At 36.4% G+C, this 23,307-nt stretch overlaps 1 protein-coding gene and 1 long non-coding RNA gene across 7 annotated transcripts in view; both read left to right on the top strand.

Annotated features, from left to right (window-relative positions):
- Positions 1 to 22,918, top strand: part of Wwp1 (WW domain containing E3 ubiquitin protein ligase 1) — a 100,709-nt gene extending 77,791 nt beyond the window's left edge. For 5 of the 6 annotated variants that reach the window (NR_074090.1, NR_074089.1, NM_001355222.1 and 2 more), the window contains 8 exons: positions 9 to 168; positions 3,209 to 3,342; positions 3,441 to 3,581; positions 7,992 to 8,112; positions 9,182 to 9,286; positions 11,962 to 12,058; positions 12,857 to 12,929; positions 19,401 to 22,918. Coding sequence is in view for 4 of the 6 variants with exons in the window: in NM_001355222.1 (NP_001342151.1) it covers positions 9 to 168; positions 3,209 to 3,342; positions 3,441 to 3,581; positions 7,992 to 8,112; positions 9,182 to 9,286; positions 11,962 to 12,058; positions 12,857 to 12,929; positions 19,401 to 19,500 (931 nt within the window). In the remaining 2 variants the exon portion in view is untranslated. The remainder of the gene's footprint in view (positions 1 to 8; positions 169 to 3,208; positions 3,343 to 3,440; positions 3,582 to 7,991; positions 8,113 to 9,181; positions 9,287 to 11,961; positions 12,059 to 12,856; positions 12,930 to 19,400) is intronic. The other variant, XM_006537546.4, reaches the window with a different exon arrangement.
- On the top strand, positions 12,943 to 18,308 carry Gm42259. Its single transcript, XR_881143.2, has 2 exons — positions 12,943 to 16,075; positions 16,358 to 18,308. It is a non-coding gene; the product is annotated as a predicted gene, 42259 (long non-coding RNA).
- Positions 22,919 to 23,307: the final 389 nt, after the last annotated feature.

Raw genomic sequence — 23,307 nt, 5'->3', positions numbered from 1 at the left:
TCTTATAGAGAATGGTTTTTCTTGCTTTCCCATGAAGTTTTGAACCCAATGTATTGCTTATTTGAGTATGCAGGCAAGAATAACTATTGTTTACAGATAAATCCAGCATCAACTATAAATCCTGACCATCTTTCATACTTCTGTTTTATTGGTCGCTTTATTGCAATGGTGAGTTTCCAACTTTCGATTGTCTTACTTACATATTGCTTACTTCAAAAGTGTTTTAGGGGCTAGGGAGATGGTTCAGTAGGTACTTCTTGCCAAGTAGACTCTAAGACTGGAGTTCTGATTCCCGGTGGCCTGCATGTAATTCCGATACTTATAAGGCAATACTTGATCCTCAGAGCAAACTGGCTAGGTAAATTAGCTGAAACTACAACTTTCAGGTTTGGTTTGTTTGATTGAAGGACTCTGTCTCAATGTGGTGGTGAATAATTTAGGGAGACAATCAGTACCAGCCTTGGATCTGCATGGACATGTGCATACCACATACACAGACATATGCAAAAAAGTATATTTTATAAAAATCTTTTGAAAAAGACTATATCCTCCCTTAGTTACAAGCAATTTACAGTTTTTGGGGGACATGTCAGATTCCTCAGTGGTAGGCACTGCCAGGGATCTTCCCTGTTTTAATTAAACAGTATTTCACCCATGCTCATTCAAGCAACCCATATTGCAGACAATGGGTTGTATGTGCTAGCACATAACACACACATACACACACAGAGACATGAAGATAGGAGGGAAGAAAAGTTGGGAGTGGGAGGATAGTGTGATAATGGGCATATGATTAAAGAAGTACATTATTATGGATTAAATTTACAGAGAATAAATAAAATTAATAAAAAAATAAAAGGCTTAATTTGTTACCCACTTCTTGTGGAGAAAAAGGGGTGGTAATATTCAAGTCAAGGAAAATCTGAGTCTCTAAGTACACTAACTTAGTGTTTTCAGAATTTTCAGAGCTTTGCAGTTGGCTTTATTAATTACAGTCTTATGAGAGTTGTTTATAATTTTTACACTACATTAGTCATTAACTCACTTAGCAAGTATCCGTTGAAAGTCTACAATAATTCCATGCCCGTTTCTAGGCACTGGCTATTAAAAAATAACAACAACAAAATGGTACAGTTTCTATTCTTGGAATCTAAATTCTGTAATGCAGGGGGTGGGGTGGGCGATGGGCATTACTTCTTCATATAAGTGGTTAAAGCAGCCCTCTAAAATCTGAACATGAGTAGAAATATGAAGGCACGAGACAGGGTCACATGGATACCTTGGGGAAGAACACTTTGGGCTCATGGAACAGTAGCTCAGTGCTTACAGGGTTTAAAAATGACTCATATGGGAGAGAATATGGTGAGAAATGAGATTGAGAAATACCATGTAGGACGTTTTAGGGAATTCATGTAGGGTTTTGAGTAGGTCAGTTAAGTGTCATGAACTAAGTAACACCAACAAGAAGTCCTCTACTGTGGGCAGCGGGAAACAGGCAGAGACACAGACCATTTGTACAGGTCGTAGTGAGGCCTCAGAGATGTTGGATCTGTACTGTAGTAAGAGATGTGAGACATGGTTTGGATTCAGGTTATATTCTGAAGCTTGAAAGAGGTAGGTTTTCTGGTAGATTGGGGGAAGGCATAAGAATAAAAATGAGGCACCAAAATGCATGGCCTGTGTGTCTGTTTGAAATTACTGTTTCTAAGAGGGTGTTTTGGTGGCAAGAACAAATACTGGAGGTAATGAAAGTCAAGAATGCTGGATTTCTTCTGCACTCAGGAAGCCTATAAGCATCCAATGGAGGTGCACAAAAGATAGATACCCAAGTCTGGTGATGAGGAGATGTCCAGGTCAGAAAGAATCATTTGGGGATCCAAAATACATAGAGAATATCAAAAGCTCGTGGTTGTGTTAAGGAATAATGGGACAGAGGAATTAAGGGATATTTATAAACTTGAGGCGATGAAAAGGAGTCTAAAAAAACAACCTACCTGAGATTAGAAAAATCAAGTAAGTGATTCTCAGAAGAAAATGATAGAAGGAAGGGTATTTCAAAGTAGGCACCATAGTTAACCCTCTCATATGTACATATGGCAGGTCTTGCTAAATCAGCCATTCAGCAAGGTGAAAAACGTTTGAGTGCTGGCATGGGAAGATTGATGTATATTCAAACATAGGTATCTGCTTTAGAAAAATTCATACTGCAGTATCCTAGAGAATTTGGTAACAATTAATAGGATTCTGATATTGTAGCTTAGGTTGATAGCCTACCCCAACCTCCTGTGTGCTGGTTATAGCCACCAAGCCCAGATGAGGAAAAAGAACTGGATGAACCCCGTAATATAAGAAGTATTGGCAAATGACCTTGAATCAAAGGGAGAAGTTTGTATTGCTCACAAAAGTGGTAGAAAGTTTACTTGCAATAGGAGTATGAGAGTTGAGATGCTAGTGGTGAGCAGATGGGTAGACTACACAAATGTGCTCCCGGTTACCATTTCCTGTGTGCAGTAAGTTTAGTAAGTATTTGAGGACAAAGGAATAGCAGTTCGTAGTCATCTGAGACAGGGAAACTGAATGTCGTGAGTAAACATGCTTCTATGAGGTTGCTGGTCATAGCTAGCTAGCTTGCTATATGTACTTCTAGCATGTTCTACCACTATATAGGCAGTATAAATTCTTAATTGATTTTGTCTAGATTTGGGAGTTTGTTAGAAATACATTGGGGAGGGTTTGAAGCTATATAAGAAGATAATTTCATGATTTATTGATTTAATGTAAACAGATTAAGGGTCTGCAAATAGTTTTAGATATTATGGATTCAAAAATCATTGGTGTCTTCCTGTATTCATGCTGTATGTAGGCATGAAGACACAGGGGTCCTACAGATTAATAAAGGAATGGAACAAAGTACATGGGCTTTTTATTTCTGTGTTTAAGTTAATTACTAAAAATATTTAAAAGTGGCAGAATTTGGTAATAAAGTCTCATCATCTCTTTATAGTTTTTATGTACATTATGTTTGACCTATGAAATAAATGTTTTCATTGTAGTTTTCTATGCATTGCATAGTATGCTAATCTTCACATTTTATACCATTGAATAGTGCTTTTTAATATGTAAAGCTGCATGATTTCTATATTGTCACTATGCTATAAAGATTATTATTTTGTAAGTTTAAATAAAATGTTTTGTTTGTTTTTAACAGGCACTGTTCCATGGAAAGTTTATTGATACTGGTTTCTCTTTACCATTCTACAAGCGTATGCTAAGTAAAAAACTTACTATTAAGGATTTGGAATCTATTGATACTGAATTTTACAACTCTCTAATCTGGATAAGGTTTGAAGTTTTTTTTTGTAATAGAAGTAATTACTTGAAACCCATTCCTATACTGTGTTTATATGCACACTCACACTATTTTTTTTTTTTTTATCCAGAGATAACAATATTGAAGAATGTGGCTTAGAAATGTACTTTTCTGTAGACATGGAGATTCTGGGAAAAGTTACTTCACATGATTTAAAGTTGGGAGGTTCCAATATCCTGGTGACGGAAGAAAACAAAGATGAATATATTGGGTAGGTTGATAGAGCTGATTGAATTCATTCTGTAGAAGGTATGGGATATAATTAGAAATATCCTATATTTACACTCTTAACCTTAGTAGTTTTTATGAAACACATGGAAAACTCTCGTCAGGTTCTTTCTCCGCTGGCTCAGGTCCTTGTGCTCTGTGCTGATCCAGATCCTGCTCGAGTTTGCTCGAACAATGCATATCGTTAGTCACTTTCCCATGTGCATTCGCAATAGGCAGTCTCGCTTCTGACCAAGTCAGAAGCCATGACAACATGCTGCTGAAAGCGATTTCCAGTCTTCAAAATCTCAGAAAGAAAAGTTGTATGTTCTCCTAGCCTATTACACATATACATATACAATGCAATGTGTGTGTGTGTGTGTGTGTGTGTGTGTGTGTGTAAAAGTGCACTTCGGGATAGTATAACCTGAAGAAGAGAACAGGAAAGAGTAACTTATCAGAGATGATAGTGAAAGACTGAATGAATGTAGGTAACTGAAACTTGATTCATAAAAGAGGATATAAAGTATATTTTTTCTAGTTTTAAATCTGCCATTTTTTGGTGATGGATAAATGCATGCAAATATTCAATAGTGAAAATCCAGTGTGAAGCTTCACAGCTTCAGAATGTTTATAACGATCAATAGATGTGGGGTCTGGTTAATTTTGGTGTATGAATTTTTTATTTTTAAGTTCTTTATGATAAAAATTTAACGTAAAGTATTTTGCAAAGGCGATGTAGCCTCCTCGTTTACAGATGAAGGGACTGAAGCTATGCCAGGAATGGGCAGAATTGTGTCTGGGAACTCCCCTTTCACTGACATTTCATCCCACACTACTCTTGAAAAGTTTTAGTATTTATTTATTTTGGCTTTGCAAGAAAGGGTTCTCTATGTAGCTTTGGCTGTTGTGGTATTTGTTCTATAGACCAACCCAGACTCAAAATCAGAGACCCACCTACGTTTGCTGGGAATAAAGGTGTGTACCAACACACACAGCCCACAATCCCAATTTTTAGCTTGTACATAATAAATATTTTATTGGCATCTATTCAGTATGTATGCTGCTGGGTTGTACAAAGAAGTTTTAAGTAACCATGGGCTTTGAGTATGTTCAGTCTTGCATTTCCTCCCCCTAGCCTTACTGCCTTCAGCTACTCTTATCCTTTCCCAGTTCGTTTTCTATTTTCCTGTCACAGGACAGCTAGAAAATTGGCTCAGTAGTTAAGAGCATTTGCTGCTCCTGTGTACTAAACTCCAGTTTGGTTCCCAGAACCTACATGGTAGCGCGCAACCATTTGTAACTCTAGTTCCAGATCCGACTCTGTCCTCTGCAGGCACCAGGCATTCACATGGTACATATAACATATGTGCAGGCAAATATTCATCCACTTAAAATAAGAACACATCTTTGAAGAAAAAAGTAACGAATATATACCTTTCTGAAAAAAGGGAAGCATGAAACCTTTGCTTTTCTGTCTGGTTTATTTCACTAAACATAATCATTTCTAACTTTACGCATTTTCATCAAGTTGAGATTATAAATATAATTAGATTATTTCTCTCTTCTTATCCCTCCCTTCAAGCCCTCTCCCATGTACCTCTGCTCTCCTTCAAATTCATGGACCCATGCTTTCATTAACTGTTGTTACATGTTTATATGTATATGCGTATATATTCCTAAATATAACCTATTCAGTCTGTATGATGTTAATTGTATGCATATTTCCATGGCTGTATGGTATTTGGTAAGCAATTAGTCCTCTTTCCTGTTTTTGTCTTTTAGTAGTTACTATAGAAGCAAGCCAGATTACATGCTCAGCGGCAGTGTGTAAGGATGCTCTTTTCTCTGCTTCCTTGCTAGCATTTGTTGTTTTCTCTTTGTTAGCAACTCTGGGGTAAGATGGAATCTCTGTGTAGTGTTAATTTGCATTTCTGTGATGACTAGTGATGTTGAACATTGTTGTTTTTGTTTTTGTTTTTTTTTCCATTTGTTCCTCATCTTTCAAGAACTGCCCATTCATTAGACGAAAGTCAAGTGGCTTTTTAACTCTAGGGCCTGTATTTTATCAAATTGATTCATGTCTCTGTTTTTAGCCAGGCCATTTATTTTTCTGACTGTGTTTCTGTATAAATTGAAACCACCATGGTAATATACCTACAGCGTTGTTCTTTTTGATCTTGATTGCTAGGCATTCTGGGATATTTTGTTTTTTCCCTACAATTTTTAGGATCTTCTGTCTAATTGTTTTTTACAGAATGTCATTGGAATTTGACAAGGGTTCCATTGAGTCTGTATCTTTGCTTTTAATAGTGTAGCTATTTTCATGTTACTAATTCTGCTGCTACAAGAGCACAAGGGGCTTCCATCTTCTGTCTTCTTTAGATTCTTTCTGTAGTGTTTTTGTATTTTTACTTGTTTTACTTTCTTGATTGAATTTCGTCCAAAGCTTTATTTCCTGGCTATTAACAGTGTGATTGTTTTCCTATTTTCTTTTTCAGCAAGTTCATTACTGGTATATAGAAAAGCTATTAACTAATTTCTATAAAAATTATTAGTAGCTGATAAATATGTGTATGGATTGTGTCCTGTTACTTTGCTAAACATGTTTATTAGTTCCAAGAGGGTTTTGGTGTGTAGTCTTCAGCATTTGTCATATACAGAGTCACAGTTTCTGCTAATAGAAATTATATTGTAAAGTTAAATACTATTTATTGTACTGTTAAATAGTGACCCACAAGGCCTGATTGCCTCCAGAGACAAGAGAAACTGTAATGTGACCTTGCTTCTTAATTTAAAACTATTGGTTGTAGCTGGGCATGGTGGCGCGTGTGACTTTAATCCCAGCACTTGGGAGGCAGAGGCAGGCAGATTTCTCAGTTCGAGGACAGCCTGGTCTACAGAGTGAGTTCCAGGACAGCCAGGCATACACAGAGAAACCCTGTCTCGAAAAAAACAAAAAACAAAAAAAACAACAACAACAAAAAAAAACAAACCAAAACAAAACCCTATTGGTTGAATAAAGATGCCAACAGCCTATAGCTGGGCAGAAGAGAGGTAAGACTAGGTTAGACTTTCCAGGCTTGGGATCTGAGGGAGGACCACGAGGGGAAGAAAAAGAAAGCGGAGAGAGGAAAAGATACCTTGGGTAGGTGAATCATGAAAACATGGCCAATCGGAGGTAAGAGCAGCCCAGATCAAACCTTGGTAGTCATATCTTGGGCTTAATTGGTAAGGAAGTAGACATAGTAATATAGAGGGTGGATACCTGCCCAGCTCTAGGGCTTTAAAGGCTTATTGTAAATAGAAAGGTTGTGTGGCTTTTATCTGGGAACTGAATGATCATAGGTAGGCTAGAAACCCCCATGGAGAATTAGTAATTACTATAACAAGAATAATTATAGCCTTTGTTTCTTTCTTGCCTCAGTACTCTTATTACTTCAAGTCATATACTGTGTGTCGCCTTGTCTCAGCCCTGTGAGAAATGCCTTGACATTTTTCCCATTTCCTGCAAAGGCTGGAGATTACTCACATACAGCCTTCACTATGCTGTTATGTGATACTAGGCTCTTCAGTGCTTGTGTCTTGAAGGATTGTACTTTGTCAAAGGCTTTTTCTCCATCCACTGCGATCCCATGTGATTTCTCTTCTAGAGTCTCAGTCTGTCTCCCTCAGTCTGTCTTTTATATGTGTGTCTGTGTATCTGTCAGTCTGTCTATCCTTATAAGGTTTTGGTATCAGGTGATAACTGTCTTTATAAAATGAGTTTGATGGACTGTGTTCTAATTTTATGGACTACTTTGGGGAGCACTGATTAGTTCTCTGTGTGAGTCAAGGCCTGAGCCATGTTACTTAGGAAGATACTTTATTACTGTTTGGATCTCACTGCTTTTTATAGGTCCATTTTAAGTTGTTTATATTCTCGTCATGTAATTATCGTAGATCATATGTGCCAAAAATGTATTATTTCTTCTAGGTTTTCCTTTTATTGGAATATGGGAAGGGTATGTAGGTGGGTTTGGAGGGAGGAGAGTGAAGGGAGACAGGCTGAGGTGGGCATGGGTAGTTGGAGGAGCACTGTCTCAGAGGCAAACGGGAGGGCAGATGGGGGAGAACTATTGGAGGGGGGAGTAGAAAGGAGGAACACTATTTGGAATGTAAATAAGACTTTTTTTTTATAAAAAACAAAAAAATTATAATCTCAAAAATAAAAGTAACTAAAAGTGATAGCATGAATTTGTTAATGGAAAAATATTAACTCTAAAAATAACATATGTATACATACATGCTTGTTGTATGCACATATTGGGTAGTATATTTAGAAAAAGAAAAGAAATTTAAAGCTTTTTTGGTGTTTTTGTCCCTTAGCTTTGTATATACATAACCTCTTTTCAAATACTATCTTTATTTTCAGTTTAATGACAGAATGGCGTTTTTCTCGAGGAGTACAAGAACAGACCAAAGCTTTCCTTGATGGGTTTAATGAAGTTGTTCCCCTTCAGTGGCTACAGTACTTTGATGAAAAAGAATTGGAGGTTAGGCTCTTTTATTATATGATTGTAGGGAATGCTGTTGTTGGAGTGGGTGGCCTTTGTGTTTCCTCTCCCTTTCCAGTCTCATTTCATCTTTAGTCTCCAAATTCAGTGTTGTCTTTTCCTTTGTTCAGCCCAGACGGGCCTTGAAGTCATGATCCTTCTATTTCAGCCTCCCATGATGGTGCCAGCAGTCTCCACCATGTATATAGTTTGTTTTATTGTTTTATACAACAGTGTCCACACATTTTAGTACAATATTGATTTTTCTAATTTATCTAAAAGTATGTGGGTTTTATGTTTTGTGATATTTTAAGAACAATGGTATTGCAAGGACAATATTATCAATCATTGTCATCTATTAGGGTTCATAAACTATTCAACCACTATTAATAACTTGAGGAATTTTTAGAAATCTTAATTTAACAGTGACTTTCTTTTTTTAAAAAAAGATTTATTTATTTATTATATGTAAGTACACTGTAGCTGTCTTCAGACACACCAGAAGAGGGAGTTAGATCTCATTATGGATAGTTGTGAGCCACCACGTGGTTGCTGGGATTTGAACTCAGGACCTTCAGAAGAGCAGTCAGTGCTCTTAACCACTGAGCCATCTCTCCAACAGTGACTTTCTTGAAAGATGAGATTTTTAAATGAATTACTATTTAATTCTGACTGCATTTAAAGAAGGTTATTGGGTATTCATCAGAAGTGGGTGTATTTATATAAAATACATATAAAATTTAGCATTTTAATGATTTCTTTTAAGTGTGCAGTTCAGTAGTATTAAGTATGACAGCATTGTAATACATCAAATCTTGGTAATTCTTCCAACTTTTAAAACTGTAACTCATTAAACAGAAAGCCTGTATACATGGTGAGTTCCAGGCCTGCCAGGACTACATCATGAGAGCCTGCCTCAGGAAAGAGGTGAAGGAGCACCCCAACACACTGGCAGAAACCAGTGTGACACGAGTCTACTCAGAATGGATTGTTAGCAAGCCCTGAGAAACAACAAAACCCATAGTCTTTCTAATCTTTGCTGTGGCTGATGCTGTGTTCCTTCCCTTAGGTTATGCTGTGTGGCATGCAAGAGGTTGACTTGGCAGACTGGCAGAGAAATACTGTTTATCGACATTATACAAGAAACAGCAAGCAAATTATTTGGTTTTGGCAGGTACTTGCTTTATCTGTTTTGAAACAAATCATTTGAAGAATTTTCTGATAAGAAAAGTGGTTTTAAGTAGTTTGTTAATAATTTTTGAGGCTTTGGACCTGTATTTTAGCCTTCCAATACTTTCACTGTTTTCTAGATGGAGGTATGAATAGTTTGGTGGTATTACAGTACTCTATGAATTCTGCACACTTTGAGAAGTATGGGGTTTCTTTTGGCTGGTTGTAGATTTACTGGGGCTCTACACTGAGATGGGGACTGTGTGGACAGCCCAGGCTGGTCTTGGCTTTGCTTCATCTTGTATCAGTTTCTTCAGTGCTGGGATTAGAGGCATTCCCCAGTCACATGCAGCCAGGTGTATATTCTCAGTGACAAGGTCAGTGCTGGGTTTAATCTTCTGAAGGTGATAATATGCTAAAGAAGTGGAATAATTCAGACCGTGATGTGCAAGGATGACTACTGTGTTTTGGCTTAACCTGTGATCCGGTCTCAGAATATCCAATGTTCCTTACTAATATTTACATACATTTGAAGAGACATGTTGTTTTGCTTTATTTTATGTGTTAAAGATTTTTTTCCCTTTTTGTGTTAAAGATTTTTAAATCTCTAATCCTGGCATATTCTTTCTATAAGTATTTTACTAACTACAACTCATTTGAGCAACTTAATGGTTGGTTGGACTTATGGTAATTTTCACATTCATGTGAAAAGCTGGGGTTTATATTATCATGGGGAGATTTTCCAAAAGGTACATCTTTTCATAACAATGATTCCCATTAGTTTATTGCATAATATTTTCCCTTCTGGAAACCTGTCTTAAAATATTCATAACATATACAAAATGTGTCTACATAACCTAGGAACTTAAGAACCTAAGTGAGGTTTATGTCAGAGTTGATAATAAAATGTGTTTCCCATGTCATTTGGTGTTGTGATGTTCAGATCCATTCAGAGAAACCAGAGACTTAGACTCAATTCCAAGTTAGGTTAAGTGAATTTTTTCTTACTGCAGTAGGAGGGCAGCCTTAAGTCCCTTTCTGAGGTTTTAAGGCATATATTAGAAAGGCGTGTTTTATAACTATCAGTGTAATTCACAGCCGAGCAGGAGAATCATTTTATTTCCTTCGGTGGTTTCTTACTTTCCTACTATATAGTAATAAAAGGACCACTCTACGCCTTTCTCCCAGTGATCAGCATCCCTCTCCCTCAGAAGCAAAGGCAGCTGTGAATACCTCACAGCCCATTGCCCTATTCTTATCTTAACTTCAGGCCACTAGCATCTCCCAGACATTCCAGAGCAAAAGGTCCAAGGCCCTTAAGGAGTGCCTGGCTCCATAGTGAGTATCCTTAGTCCTCACAGGACCTGTGTGAATCAGGTTTGAGCTCTAATGACTGGGATAGAGCAGTTCATTTCTGGGTAGGCAAAAAGCCCAAGAGCATCAGGTTAGGGCTGTCTGTCTGTATACCTTAGCACAGTTTGTCCGAGGTTTCGGTCTCATTAGGAAAACATTTTGTCTTATGTTTAAGCCGTTGTGTTTACTGCTTACTCATTGCTATAACCAAATTCTTGACAAGAAACAAGGGAAGAAAACTTTATTTTGACTACAGTTTTAAGAGTACCAGCCATCATAACAGGAAAGCATGGTGTAAGAGCAGCTACAGTTTTGCCCTTGGGAGCATGCTCATAGCTATGCAGATCATGAAGCAGATACGGCCTACTCCAGGCTACTTTTATTGGTTCACAGTCCAAGTGGCATGGTAACTCCCAAGGTCAGGGGACTTCTTTCTTCAGTTAATCCTGTCTGGAAACATTTCCCAGGCACACCCACCACTTGCTCCTCACTAAGGCTTTTATTAATCCAGTCAAGTCCATAATGCCACCACATGTTCATTCCCTATTTGAAGAAGACTTTTCTCAAACTGCCGTCAAAAGTTAGCTGGCTTTCCTTTATATTCAAACCACCATATCCATTACCTTATTCATTCATTAACATTGCCCTTTCAGAAGAACTTGTCAGCAAACTTGTTAATTTTGGAGACATGTATAGTTTTTCAGTTACTAGTGAATGGCATAGAAAGTTTGAAAAATGTTTTATAGCAGAAAATACCACAGAGAAAAGCAATGGGGAAATATTCATTTGTTTTTGTAGTTTAAAAGGGGGTAGACACAGTCTAACAATGGTTGAGAACTCAGTGAGACTGGAGTTTAAATGTTCTACATTTTAGCAGTTTAAAAAGACAAATTATCTAAATTCTATAAGTCTTTCTTCTCTTTCATATGTGGTGAGATTACTAATGACTCATAGCTGCCTGGTAGACTGTTGTGAAGTCTAAGTGAGAAACACATGCCATAGTGTTCACCTGCAGCCCTCACTGACAGGTGTACCTCCTTGTGGGTTACTGCAGTCAAGCCCCTTAAGGTTTCTAAGCTGCTCATTGACCTGCCGTTTGTAGGACAGATCTAATAGTAGCTGGTTGTGGTATTATCGTGAGGGTTACTGAAGGGATATCTACAGTGTACCTATGTGGTACTACAAATACTTTTTACTGCACTACTATTGCTTGAACCAGTTTCAGTGGCGTGTTTGTTTGTTTTTAACATTTTTCATTTGTTTACTCTCATTGGTGGGATGTTGGCCATTATTTTATATTAAATTACATTTCATTTTGTCATACAGTTTGTGAAAGAGACTGATAATGAAGTACGAATGCGACTCTTGCAGTTTGTGACTGGAACCTGTCGCTTGCCTCTAGGAGGATTTGCTGAGCTCATGGGTAAATGAGGATTCACTGCAGTTTCTCTGAAGTTAATTTTGTGATAATAGTATGTGTTAGACATACAGTAGCATTAAATATAACGACTTATTTGTATGAAAATTATATGTAAAGTTTCTATGATAGAAAAGAAAGAGCCATTGATACTGAAAACAATTTTCTTGGTCAATGTTCTATTGCTGTGAAGATACACCATGACCACAGCAATCTTATGAAGGAAAGCATTTAATTGGGTCTTGCTTACAACTCCAGAGGTTATAGCAGAGAGCAAGGCCAGAATTCAGGGAGACATGGTGCTGGAGGAGTAGCTGAGAGTTACACACCTGGATCCACAGGCAACAGGAAGAGAATGACATTGAGCCTGGCAAGGGCTATTGAAACCTCAGAGCCTATCCCCAATAACACACTTCCTCCAGCAAGGCCACACCTCCTCATTCTTTCAAATAGTGCTACTCCCTGGTGACCAAGCATTCAACTGTATGAGCCTGTGGCAGCCATTCTCATTCCACCCACAAAGATATGTGAGATAAAATGAAAGTGTCTTCAAAGATGAGGTAGCTATTGCTTCACTCCATAGGATAATTGCTAGGGAACCAAGATTGTGTGAAAATAGTTACCTTTCTCTCCTTGGATGTAATTCTTACTTCAGTATCTCTGCACCACCAAATAGCTCCTCGGTGTAGATAGTATGAAACTTTCAGTTTCCTCTCTATCATTCATATAACAGTGTGACACGCTTCTGTTAGTTTTAAAGGACCAACCAAATAAGCATTATCTTATCTTATGTTCCCGATTTAGGAAGTAATGGGCCTCAAAAGTTCTGTATTGAAAAAGTTGGCAAAGACACCTGGTTACCAAGAAGCCATACATGGTAAGTTCAAGACTCTTAAACAGGAAGGTGAAGGCCACAGAGGTTTTAGCTGTTGTTTTATTTTGGTTTTGGTAGCAGGTAAGAGCCATTAGAGCTACCTATTCATTAGAATAAGTAGAATTTCAACTTGCTGAGGAGAATCATATGGTGTTCTGTAACTAAGAAATACTTGAGAATGTGTCTGTTGGCTCAGCGAGTATTTAGAGTACCCATTATATAGCAAGTAGGATGGAATTACTCATTGCATTTTTATGACATCTTTGTAGAGCAGAAAAGATGAACAAATAGCTGAAAGGAAAAGACTGGTATGATAATTGGAGTGAGTCTTCTATGGACTCAGATGATCAGACAGATCCCTGGAAAGGACAATGTTTAGCTTAAGTTTAATAAAGAGAATGCTGTGGGGAGAAGTAGAATATTCTTATAATAGATGCTGAAGAAAAACCCCTGAATTAAGAACTAGAACTTGACTCAAGTGACTGGAAGAGTGAGTCAGAAAATGTGAACATAATTGACTGATTTGATTGGAACTTACTGAGGCAGAAAAAGTGAGCATAATTGGGAAAACATGATTTAACAAAACATACTATTATTGTTAATTTGGACTTCCTTATAAGGAAACTTAGTTTATACAACTATAAATAACCAGTAATGGCATTTTAGAGAAACCATTTAGTAAGAGTGCAACAAGTGGACGAAGGAGATTGCAGAGAGATGTTAACATCCCTACCTGTTGATAGCTTAGAGATAAATGGTTCTTTCAGGAGTTCAAAGCTACTTTCATTCTAAGCCATGATTCTGTTTTTGTTGCCTTGGTATTTCTACATGTGCAGAAACAATAGTGGCTAGAACTTGGTAGGGTCTTAGGACAAATAAAAGCAGGAATGCCAAGTTGTTCCCTGATACTCTTCAACAACATGCACTTGCCAAACACAAATAAACTAGAGCCTGTGGTTTATGAAACACTAATTACTAAGTTTGTTAAAGCTTGCTGTTTGAATATATGTTTTTTTTTCTAACATTAATACTCAGGTTTATCGGCATCTGTTCCTTGTATACACTAATGGGTTTGGTACAAACATCTTCATGTAAATACATCACATCCTTTGACTAAGTTCAACTCTTTCCCTCTCTTGTTTCCCTCCCCCATTATTTGTTTTCATTCCTCCACAATCCTGCTTCTATTTTTATGTTCCATATACATGTATTATAATCTAGAACCCATAAATGGGGGAGAACTTGTGATGCTTGTCTAAGTCTTATTTGCTTAATATGACTATCTGAATATTTTCTTACAGATGATATAACTTCATTCTTGCTGACACAGTAAGACTGTTAGTGTATACATACACCTTATTTTCTTGTCCATTTATATGTTTCGAATTCTTATCAGCCCTAGGCTGATAGCATAGTTTCCTTTGTGAATACTGTTGAAACATAGACTGTAGGTATCACTGTGTTTTGATTTAGAGTTCTTTAAGTATATACCTAGGGATAGCCTAAGTATGTCATTATGTACATGTTGTATTTGTAATTTTTGAGAACTCTCCATAGTGATTTCCATAGTAGATGGACTACTTACATTTCCCGAGCAGTACATAAGGGCTGTCTTCCTCACATCCTCCCCAGTATGTGTTCTTTTCTTTATGATAGCCATTATCACTGGAATGATGTGGGATCTCAGTGTATTTTGATTTGTATTTCCCTGATAGCTAAGGACAGTGTACTTTGTTTTCTTCTTGGGGACTCTGTTTATTTCATTCATCCATTTCATTCAGTTGCTTGGCTTTTGGTATTTAGTTTTTTGTTCCTAATAAACATCCTCTTAGCCCTTGTCAAATGTATATCTGACAGATTCTTGCCCTAGTTACTCATTTGCTTTGCTGTGCCAAAGTTTTGTAATCTGTGCAAACCTATTTATCAATTCTTGGCTTCACTTCTTGAATTATAGGACTCCTTTTCAAAGAATCCTTTATATTGGAGTAATTTCAAGCATTACATTTGACAAACTTTAAATTGATAGTTGGTAAGAAATGAAAAATATTGATCTAGTTTTATTTTCTATACATGGACATCCATTTTCCAGCAGTATTAGTTGAAAGGATGCCTTCTTTTCTAGCATTTCTTTTTGGAATCTTTGTCAAAAGTCAAATACCTTTACTTGTATAGATTTATTTCCTGGTGTCTTTATTTCATTGTGATGATCTGTTCTGGTTCTTTGGGTTTCTAGTATAATTTGAAATTGGGTAAGGTGATATCTCCAGCATTGCTTTCTTTGCTCAGGATTCCTTGGCTATTTGGGATCTTTAAAAATCATAGACTATAAGAATCACTGTAGTATGTTATTTAAAGCCCTTTAGGTACACACCTAAGGGATTGTAGAACTAAGCTTTCATAAGAATTTTAAAACTGAGTTTTCTAATCCTGTGTAGAATGTCATTGGAATGCTAACGGGGATTGCATTAAATCTGTAAATTTCCTTCAGTAATATGGTCATTTTCATCATGTTAATTCCACTAATACGTGACTGTCACGCCTCATTTTATGTGTAAGAGTGCTTTCCCTGTGTACATGTCTGCACTCCATGTAGTCTTTTTCTCTTTTAGTATCTTCTTGAGTGTTTTTTAATAGTTTCAATATAGAAGTCTTTCACTTTTATGGATAGTGTTATTCATTGGTCGTTTTATGTTTCATTTTAAAATTATTGTGAATGGGCTGTTTGCTTAAGTTCCATCTTGGCAAGTTCATTATTAGCCTATAAGAAAGCTACAGATATGTTGATTTTGTGCCCTGCTAATTTCAAAGTGTTTATTAGTTCTAAAACATCTGGTGAAGTTTATGGTCTCTGACGTACAGAATCATACTCAGCAAATAAACCTACTTTGACTTCTTCCTTTCCTATTTTTTTATATCTGTTATTGCTCTAGTTAAGACTAAAAGAACTGTATGAAATAGTAGAGAAAGTAGATATTTATTTCTCTTTCTGGTTTAGTGGAAGTGCTGTTTTGTTTTTGTTTTTGTTTCCCACGCCCAGCAATGTTGATTATAGGTTTATCTTATATAGGTTTGCCCATTTACTATGTTGAGGTACATTGCTACAATTCTTAGGCTCTTCAGGCCTTTTATCTTGACGTCTTCTATCAAAGGTCTTTCTTTTTTTTTTTTTTTGTTTTTTTGTTTTTTGTTTTGTTTTTTGTTTTTTTTTTTTTGTTTTTTTTTTTTTGTTTTTTTAAATTTTTTTTTTAAAGATTTATTTATTTATTATATGTAAGGACACTGTAGCTGTCTTCAGACACTCCAGAAGAGGGAGTCAGATCTCATTACAGATGGTTGTGAGCCACCATGTGGTTGCTGGGATTTGAACTCCGGACCTTCGGAAGAGCAGTCAGGTGCTCTTACCCACTGAGCCATCTCACCAGCCCTCAAAGGTCTTTCTTATATTGACCTTTTCTTCATCTGTTGATATCATCAGGTGGTTTCTGATCGTGATATATTACTATGAATTACTAAATGATTTACATATTTTTTATTATTCTTGAATTCCTGAAATGAAACTCAATCATGAAGAATAAATGTCACGCCTCATTTTATATGTATGAGTGCTTTCCCTGTGTGCATGTCTGCACTCCATGTCTGTGTCATTTGAGGTCATCCAGAAGGCAATGGATCCCTAGGAACTGGAGTTACAAATAGTTGTGAGTCTTTATGATGGTGCTGAATCCTTTGGAAAACCAAATAGTGCTCTTTGCTGTTGAGCCATTTCTCCATCCTCATGAATGATCCTTTTGGTGTATTATTTGAATTTGATTCAGCAGTATTTTCTTGAAAACTTATATCAGTGTTCATGAGTAATAAAGGCCTATAATTTTCTCTTTTCTTTCTTTCTTTTTTGGCTTTATCCACTTTGGATACTAGGGTAATACTAGCCTCATAAGATGAATTTGTTAAATTTCTTCTATTTGGTGGAATATTTTGAGGAGTGACAGTGCTAGTTTTCCTTAAAAGGCTGGTGGCATTTATTAGTGAGTTCATTTAAACCTTCTTAAAAATTAGGCAATTTGGTTACTGTTTTAATCTACTTAAGTTGTTTATAGCCCCTCAGTGTCATTTTGGTATGGTGGTGAGAGTACTGGCTTAACAGGTTTGCATTTTCACTGAAATAAACTTGAAAAAAACTTGATCAGAAAACAATATTAAGTTAGAGTTTTTCATCGATGATGAAAATATTAAAGATATTCTGAGGCCAGTAACTGAAGAAAATAGAGCAACAAGTCACTCAAGAGTGATCAGGATCAAGGGCAAGGAAGTAGAAGGCCACAGCATTGTTCTTATCCATACTAATGCTATGAAGTAAGACCTCTACACCAAAGCCTTAAATAGATGATGCCCAGCCAAGAACATAGTTAAGGAATTCAGGAAGGTGTCATAGCTGAACCTTTCTGAGGGTGTGCCTCAGAAAGTGAATGCTTTTACTGACTGGCTTCAGTGAAAATGACGTGTGCCCACCTTGTTGGATGTCAGTTATGGTAAGAGATGAAGAGTGAAGAGTATGAGAGACTGAAAGCTATAAAATAGAAGCTCAGATCAGACCCAAAGAAGTTTGAAAAGGTGTTGGGATTTATTTCAAACAAGGGAAAATACAAGTCAATATTCTGATCTGGATCTGGATAAAAATAGGTGATCAGAAAGATTTTGGTTTGTAACAACAGTTTGTAATGACTAAGGTAAACAGTGCTCTATCCTCATCTGTGATGCAGTTAGCCTAATGATGGCTGGTAAGATGAAGCACGGGGTCCTACTACTGTCATCTTTATAGTGGTGTCACAGCTTTAAACTTCTCTAGATTAAGAATCAACATTTTTTTCAGATACATGGGCAAGTCTCAGCCTCTGTCCTTTATGAAACAGCACAGACACACTGGTCAGTTTCGTGAAATAGAGAGCTCTTTGGGCTATTTTCAAATAATCCTTTGTCTTCTGTTATTCAGCTTAACATTCACTAAATTAGGTACTTACTAATTCAGAGATGACTGCTTATTTCAATCTAGTGGGGGGGGGGTGGACAGTCAGTCATGATATAAATGCTGAAATAGAAACAAAGATGCTGTAGGCAAACTTCTTAGAAGCTCTAGGATTTAGGCTGATTGTTGGTAGGTGAATAGATGAGACTTTCGCTTGCAAGGGTATTCTAGGCCAAAGAGAGACAAAGGACATGATAGAGAAAAGTGTGTATTATGTTAAAAAGTATAAAATAAGTTGATACTAGGCTTCCATGTATCATCTTACACCGTCTGTGGCTTTAGCAACAAAGGGTTTCTAAGTGTGGTGTAAGCTAGGGAAAGTGCCTCAGGCAGTGATATAAAGTAACATAAGAGGTAAAGAAATTAAGTGGATTGGATGCAAGGTGATAAGGAAAAAATCAAAACAAAAACCCCGAATTCCCAAATCAGATGAGACAGAGCAGTATACACAAGAGTGTGATGACAACAGAAAATCAAAAATGGGATTAGCAGAATGACAAGATCTGGCCAAGGGTAAGACTGTTTTGGTATAAGATTATACTGGGGGGGAAAAAGAAGGGGGGGTATTGTTTTTTGTTTTCCTAATCTCAATTACCGTTAAGACACTTTCTTTCATAGAGTATAGTTTAAAATGAAAGGCAATCAATATATGATCTCAGTTGCTACCATCAATACCTTTAACTGTTTTAACATGAAGCAATTAGTACATTAATGGTGGTTTGCATAACTGTTGAAGTTGGCTACCTTCTCCTAGACCTAATTATGAGCTCTCCTAACTTACATGGGTGTGGGCAAGGACAGATGAGAAGGGTCTACAATAAGTAAATGATGTAAAGAAAGGTTTTTAAGTTTTAGTATTTTTCTTTTAATAATCCGGTCTCAGGAAAGAGTATGTGTTGGAAGAACTGGAAAATGGTCAGTCTGTAGATTAGAATCTAATTTGGTGAAATTATTTAAGGAGACAAAAGTATATATGTATTTACTGACTGAGTCTATCAGAACATAATTCTGTGAGCTAAGGGACTCAGGATTTTCATGAGTGTATTACCAGCTACTGGAACATCTTGCACACAAAACTCAGAAAATGAATGAATGAGTGGATGGATGTAATTAACTAACCTAAGAAAAATTATGGAACCTCATCACCCATGACAACAGAATAGCAAAAGGAAACCCATTTTAAATTCAGTCTTTATAATGTTGACATTATTTGTAATACCATTATTCTTTGGCAAATATATAGATGTTTTACGACTTAAATTTTATATAGATTCGTTTATTTAATTTAAATGTGTTAATATACTAGTTATTATATTAAATTGTTAGGATACCTTTGGCAAAGTTTTTATATACATAATCAGGTTTCAATGTACTGTTAAAGAATACTATATTGCAAATATCGTCAGTTTATTTCATTGAAAACATCTGATTTTGTTTTTGTTTTTGTTCAGTTTTAATCGCTTGGATCTACCACCATATAAGAGTTATGAACAACTAAAGGAAAAACTTCTTTTTGCAATAGAAGAGACAGAGGGATTTGGACAAGAATGACTGACTTGTCTTGGAGAAGCTCTTGCATTTAAATACCCAGCCAAGAAAAATTGCACAGATAGTGTGTATAAGCTGCTCATTCTGTACAGTGAATTTTCTGAACCTTTCAAAGTATAAATGTTTTCCGTTCTTCCACAGAAATATGCAAAACATTTCATCATTTTCTACTTTATTTATTGTTCCCTTTAAATGACTGACCAGGAAAAAAAAATCATCCTTAAATTTTGACGCAAGCAAGAGAATTTATTAAAAAGTATATATCTATATAACCATATATGACAGTGGCTCTAGTTTTATAGAGCGCCAGGTGTATTAAACATGACAGCCGTTCATTCACAAAACTCTGAATTTGCTTTGCCTTGTTTCTGTTTTCCAGGGGAAAAGTGCATATGTGCCATGTTCTTCTCCCTAGGTGACATTGGATTGTGTTAGCTGCATGGCTGTTCAGGAAGGAATTTAGGGCTTAAGCCAACTCTTACTTTAAGTGTATTTTTTTAAATTGCTGCTGGCTTTTCTGAAGACAAGTACTTCAACTCATTAAGTTGTACTAAATGAATAGGTTTTTTTTAATCACATCATTGTTATATCAGTAGACACAGAAGTCGTGTGATAGATCCAGTCGTGTCTAGGAGCAGCTGGGATTGACTTGCTGCAGAGCAGAGGTCTATTTACATCTTACTTTCGGATGTTGGGTATTTGTGGAAATTTAAAGAATCAGGCATCTCTATACTTACATTTTTAAACTTGTAATGTTCTTCAAATTCAATTGCTAATGATTTGATAGTTTAATGCTTAGGGATACATAAAAGGTACTGAACTTGGCTGCTTCTGTGCTCAAGGTTTACTTGTATGAAGTCAGAGATGTTCTAATGGATTGAAAAGCTGCAGAAGTATTTAAACGCTCACACTAAGTACTTTTTATTAGTGTTTGAATGTCCCCACCCCTTCCTTACAAAATCAGAATTGTTTCTAAATTCAGTAGGTATATTAAAAGAATTCTTTGTGCTCCCTATTTTATACAGAGCAAGTTTTCTCCAAATGACACTGATTTTTCTTTTCATTATAAGGGCATTCTTGGTGTATGAAAAAAATTAAAATCTAATGTGAATGATACTGCTACTTTTAGCAAACTGGGCTTCCTAATTAATATAAAACATTAATTTCCATTTTTATCCTTTCAATATGCACTGCGAAGTTCATTAACTTAAAATTTTGTAACTATGAAGTTCACTTAGAATTATAACTTCTATCCACTAGTTTAGTTTTGCTAAGATTTTATTTTTCTACTTTAGATTATGTTCTTCAGTTTTATTCAGAATTCACAAATAAAAGCAGTAGTCTACTTAGTTGAATAAACTATAGAAAATCTGGCTATTCTCAAGCTTAAAAGAATTTTTTTAATTCTAACATATGGCAAGTTATATAGTAAATGATGGCCAGTCTTCAAAAGTCCTGCATAAATTATTCTGTAAGATAATAAACTTGCTATGACAGAAAGTATCGGCTTTCATTCAGTGGAGGTATGTGACAGCATCCCTTTGCAGATATGGTTTACGGTTGCTTTCAGGTAGGATGTCAGGGAGCATCCCTTTTGTTAGGTTACCTCACGTGAGGAACAGAACCCACAAGATCAAGCCAGCCTTCTGGGGAAGACTAGTCTGCAGACCTCATCAGGTTCTTAACCTTTCATACCAGTTATAGACTTCAGGCCTATAGACTTGTTTATCTACTCAGTAGTCAAAGTCTTAAAGAGAGGTGAATCACCCCTGCTGTCTCCTTCCCATCCCTCTTCTGAACTGGACCCTCCACATCTGGCTCACTGAATCCAGTAAGACAAAGTTGGAGGTGAGGAGGACCGAGAGACAGGTTAATAATGATGCTTTATTATAGTGACAGTTCCCAACATCACCAGTAAATTGAGCTTAGGGAATGGATCATCGGCTTAAAACAGTTTTACCTGTCAGCTCAGTCACCTACCTGTCTTTGGGAAAGAAGCTACTATTTGTTTTAGAAAATGAAAATGTTATTACCCTTTTCTCCAGCTGACTTCAATTATCCTCCTAGGTCTAGGTGTTCTAAATTAGGTGTTTTATAACCACTCCATCAACAGACCACCTTTGTTGTGTTTGGGGCTCAAAAAGAACCCTAACTAGTAAGCTGCTTCTGAACTGAGAAAGCTCCTGACATATAGGAGGGAGCTGTAACTGCGTTTCCCAGAATCTGAACAGGCTTACTATTGCATGTCCTAAACTGTCACATTAGGAGACTACCGTTTTTGTAGAACCATGTGATGGCCCTGCTATATTACTACTACATGTTCATTTTCTCAAAGGAGGCCTAACATTGCACTGATGGCCATCATGGTTCCTGCACTAGAGTATTCAGAGTAAACTGATGCCAGACAAATGTAGTTTACTGCAGGCTTACTGGATCCTGACATTTAATTAAATATAACATAATCTAGTAAACACTGAAGTAACAAATCAGTTGTTGAAACATGAAATAAATGTTCTTCTGTAACATGTCCAACTTTTCTTAATGTGTTGAACAGAGAAATCAAGTCAACTGGGAATTTGACACCAATCTAAATGTGCTATTTCCTAAATGCTAAAAGTTCGACTCCAAAATTCAACAGAATGCAATTAAAATGGTGGTATTTCTTTTTATTACTAATTCTACATCTTTTTCATGAACACTTAATTCTGTTGGTCCTTGTGATTAACGTAGTATCTTGTTTTCATTATGTTTCTTAAGAAACAAGACAAGTCTTACCAATCCACTTTGTGTTGTAGCATCCATTGCCTGTTGGTAGGCCACACTGTCAAGAAGTGACAGAGAAGTTCAGTGGTGAACGTGAGGGGAAAGAGGGAAACCAAATAACCAAAAAGACCCCCAGCTTTCTCCTAGTGTGCTCAGAAACCTGGGCCCTTCATCCACTACACTACCAGTAAACAAACCCTAATTCAGGTTTCACACATCCTCAAAGACAGCAGACACACTTAAGGAAAGGAAATCACCCATTGCCTGTGTCTATAGTATGTTGGCCTCCTTTTTCCTCTCAAATAATCAGCCTTCTACTTTGATGTCTTTTTAAAAAAAATATGGACCCACATGCAGTATCCATCTGATCCTATAATGGCTTAACAAGATCATCTTCAATTCTATCCTTTGACTGCAAATGAGGTAATTTCACTTTTTATGACTGAATAAAACTGGTTTGTAAATATATACATTTTGTTTGTCCACTTGGTCGATGTCTATACTGATTCCATAGCTTGTTTGTAAACAATGCCACAATAAATATCAATGTAAATGCCTTTATTTTTAATAGCCACAAATTTAAAAATATTAAATACCTTCAACAGATGGATAAAGTGGTATATTCATGTAATAAAATATTAACACTAAAAGGAAAAAACTATTGCTTGAACTTAGTTATTAGAGGTCTGGCTAAGTGAAAAGGCACAATCTCAAAAGATCATATTCTATAAGATTACATTTGCCTAAAAGGCTTAAAATGGCAAATATATACTAGATTAGTTGTAGCGTGTGTCTGGAATTTGAGAGAACTGAAGGTGGCTAGATATGACTATAAAGAGCACTAGGTCTCTGAAACGAAACAAATTCCTATCTTGCCTGTGGTGGTAGTTATAAAAATCTATAAAATAATGCTATTAAGAGCTAGATATGAAGTGAGGACATCTAAAAGTCTATAGATCGTACCAGTGTGTTACTTAATTCGGTACTATACCTTAGTTTCATGCACCCAAGGGCAAAGAGAAAGATGGTTATTTAGAACCCACTTGT

The sequence above is a fragment of the Mus musculus genome, chromosome 4 (genome assembly GCF_000001635.26).
Source record: "Mus musculus strain C57BL/6J chromosome 4, GRCm38.p6 C57BL/6J".
Taxonomy (NCBI): Eukaryota; Metazoa; Chordata; class Mammalia; order Rodentia; family Muridae; genus Mus; species Mus musculus.
Note: the sequence above shows the minus strand (reverse complement) of the source record. Positions and strands in the feature narration are given on the sequence as shown.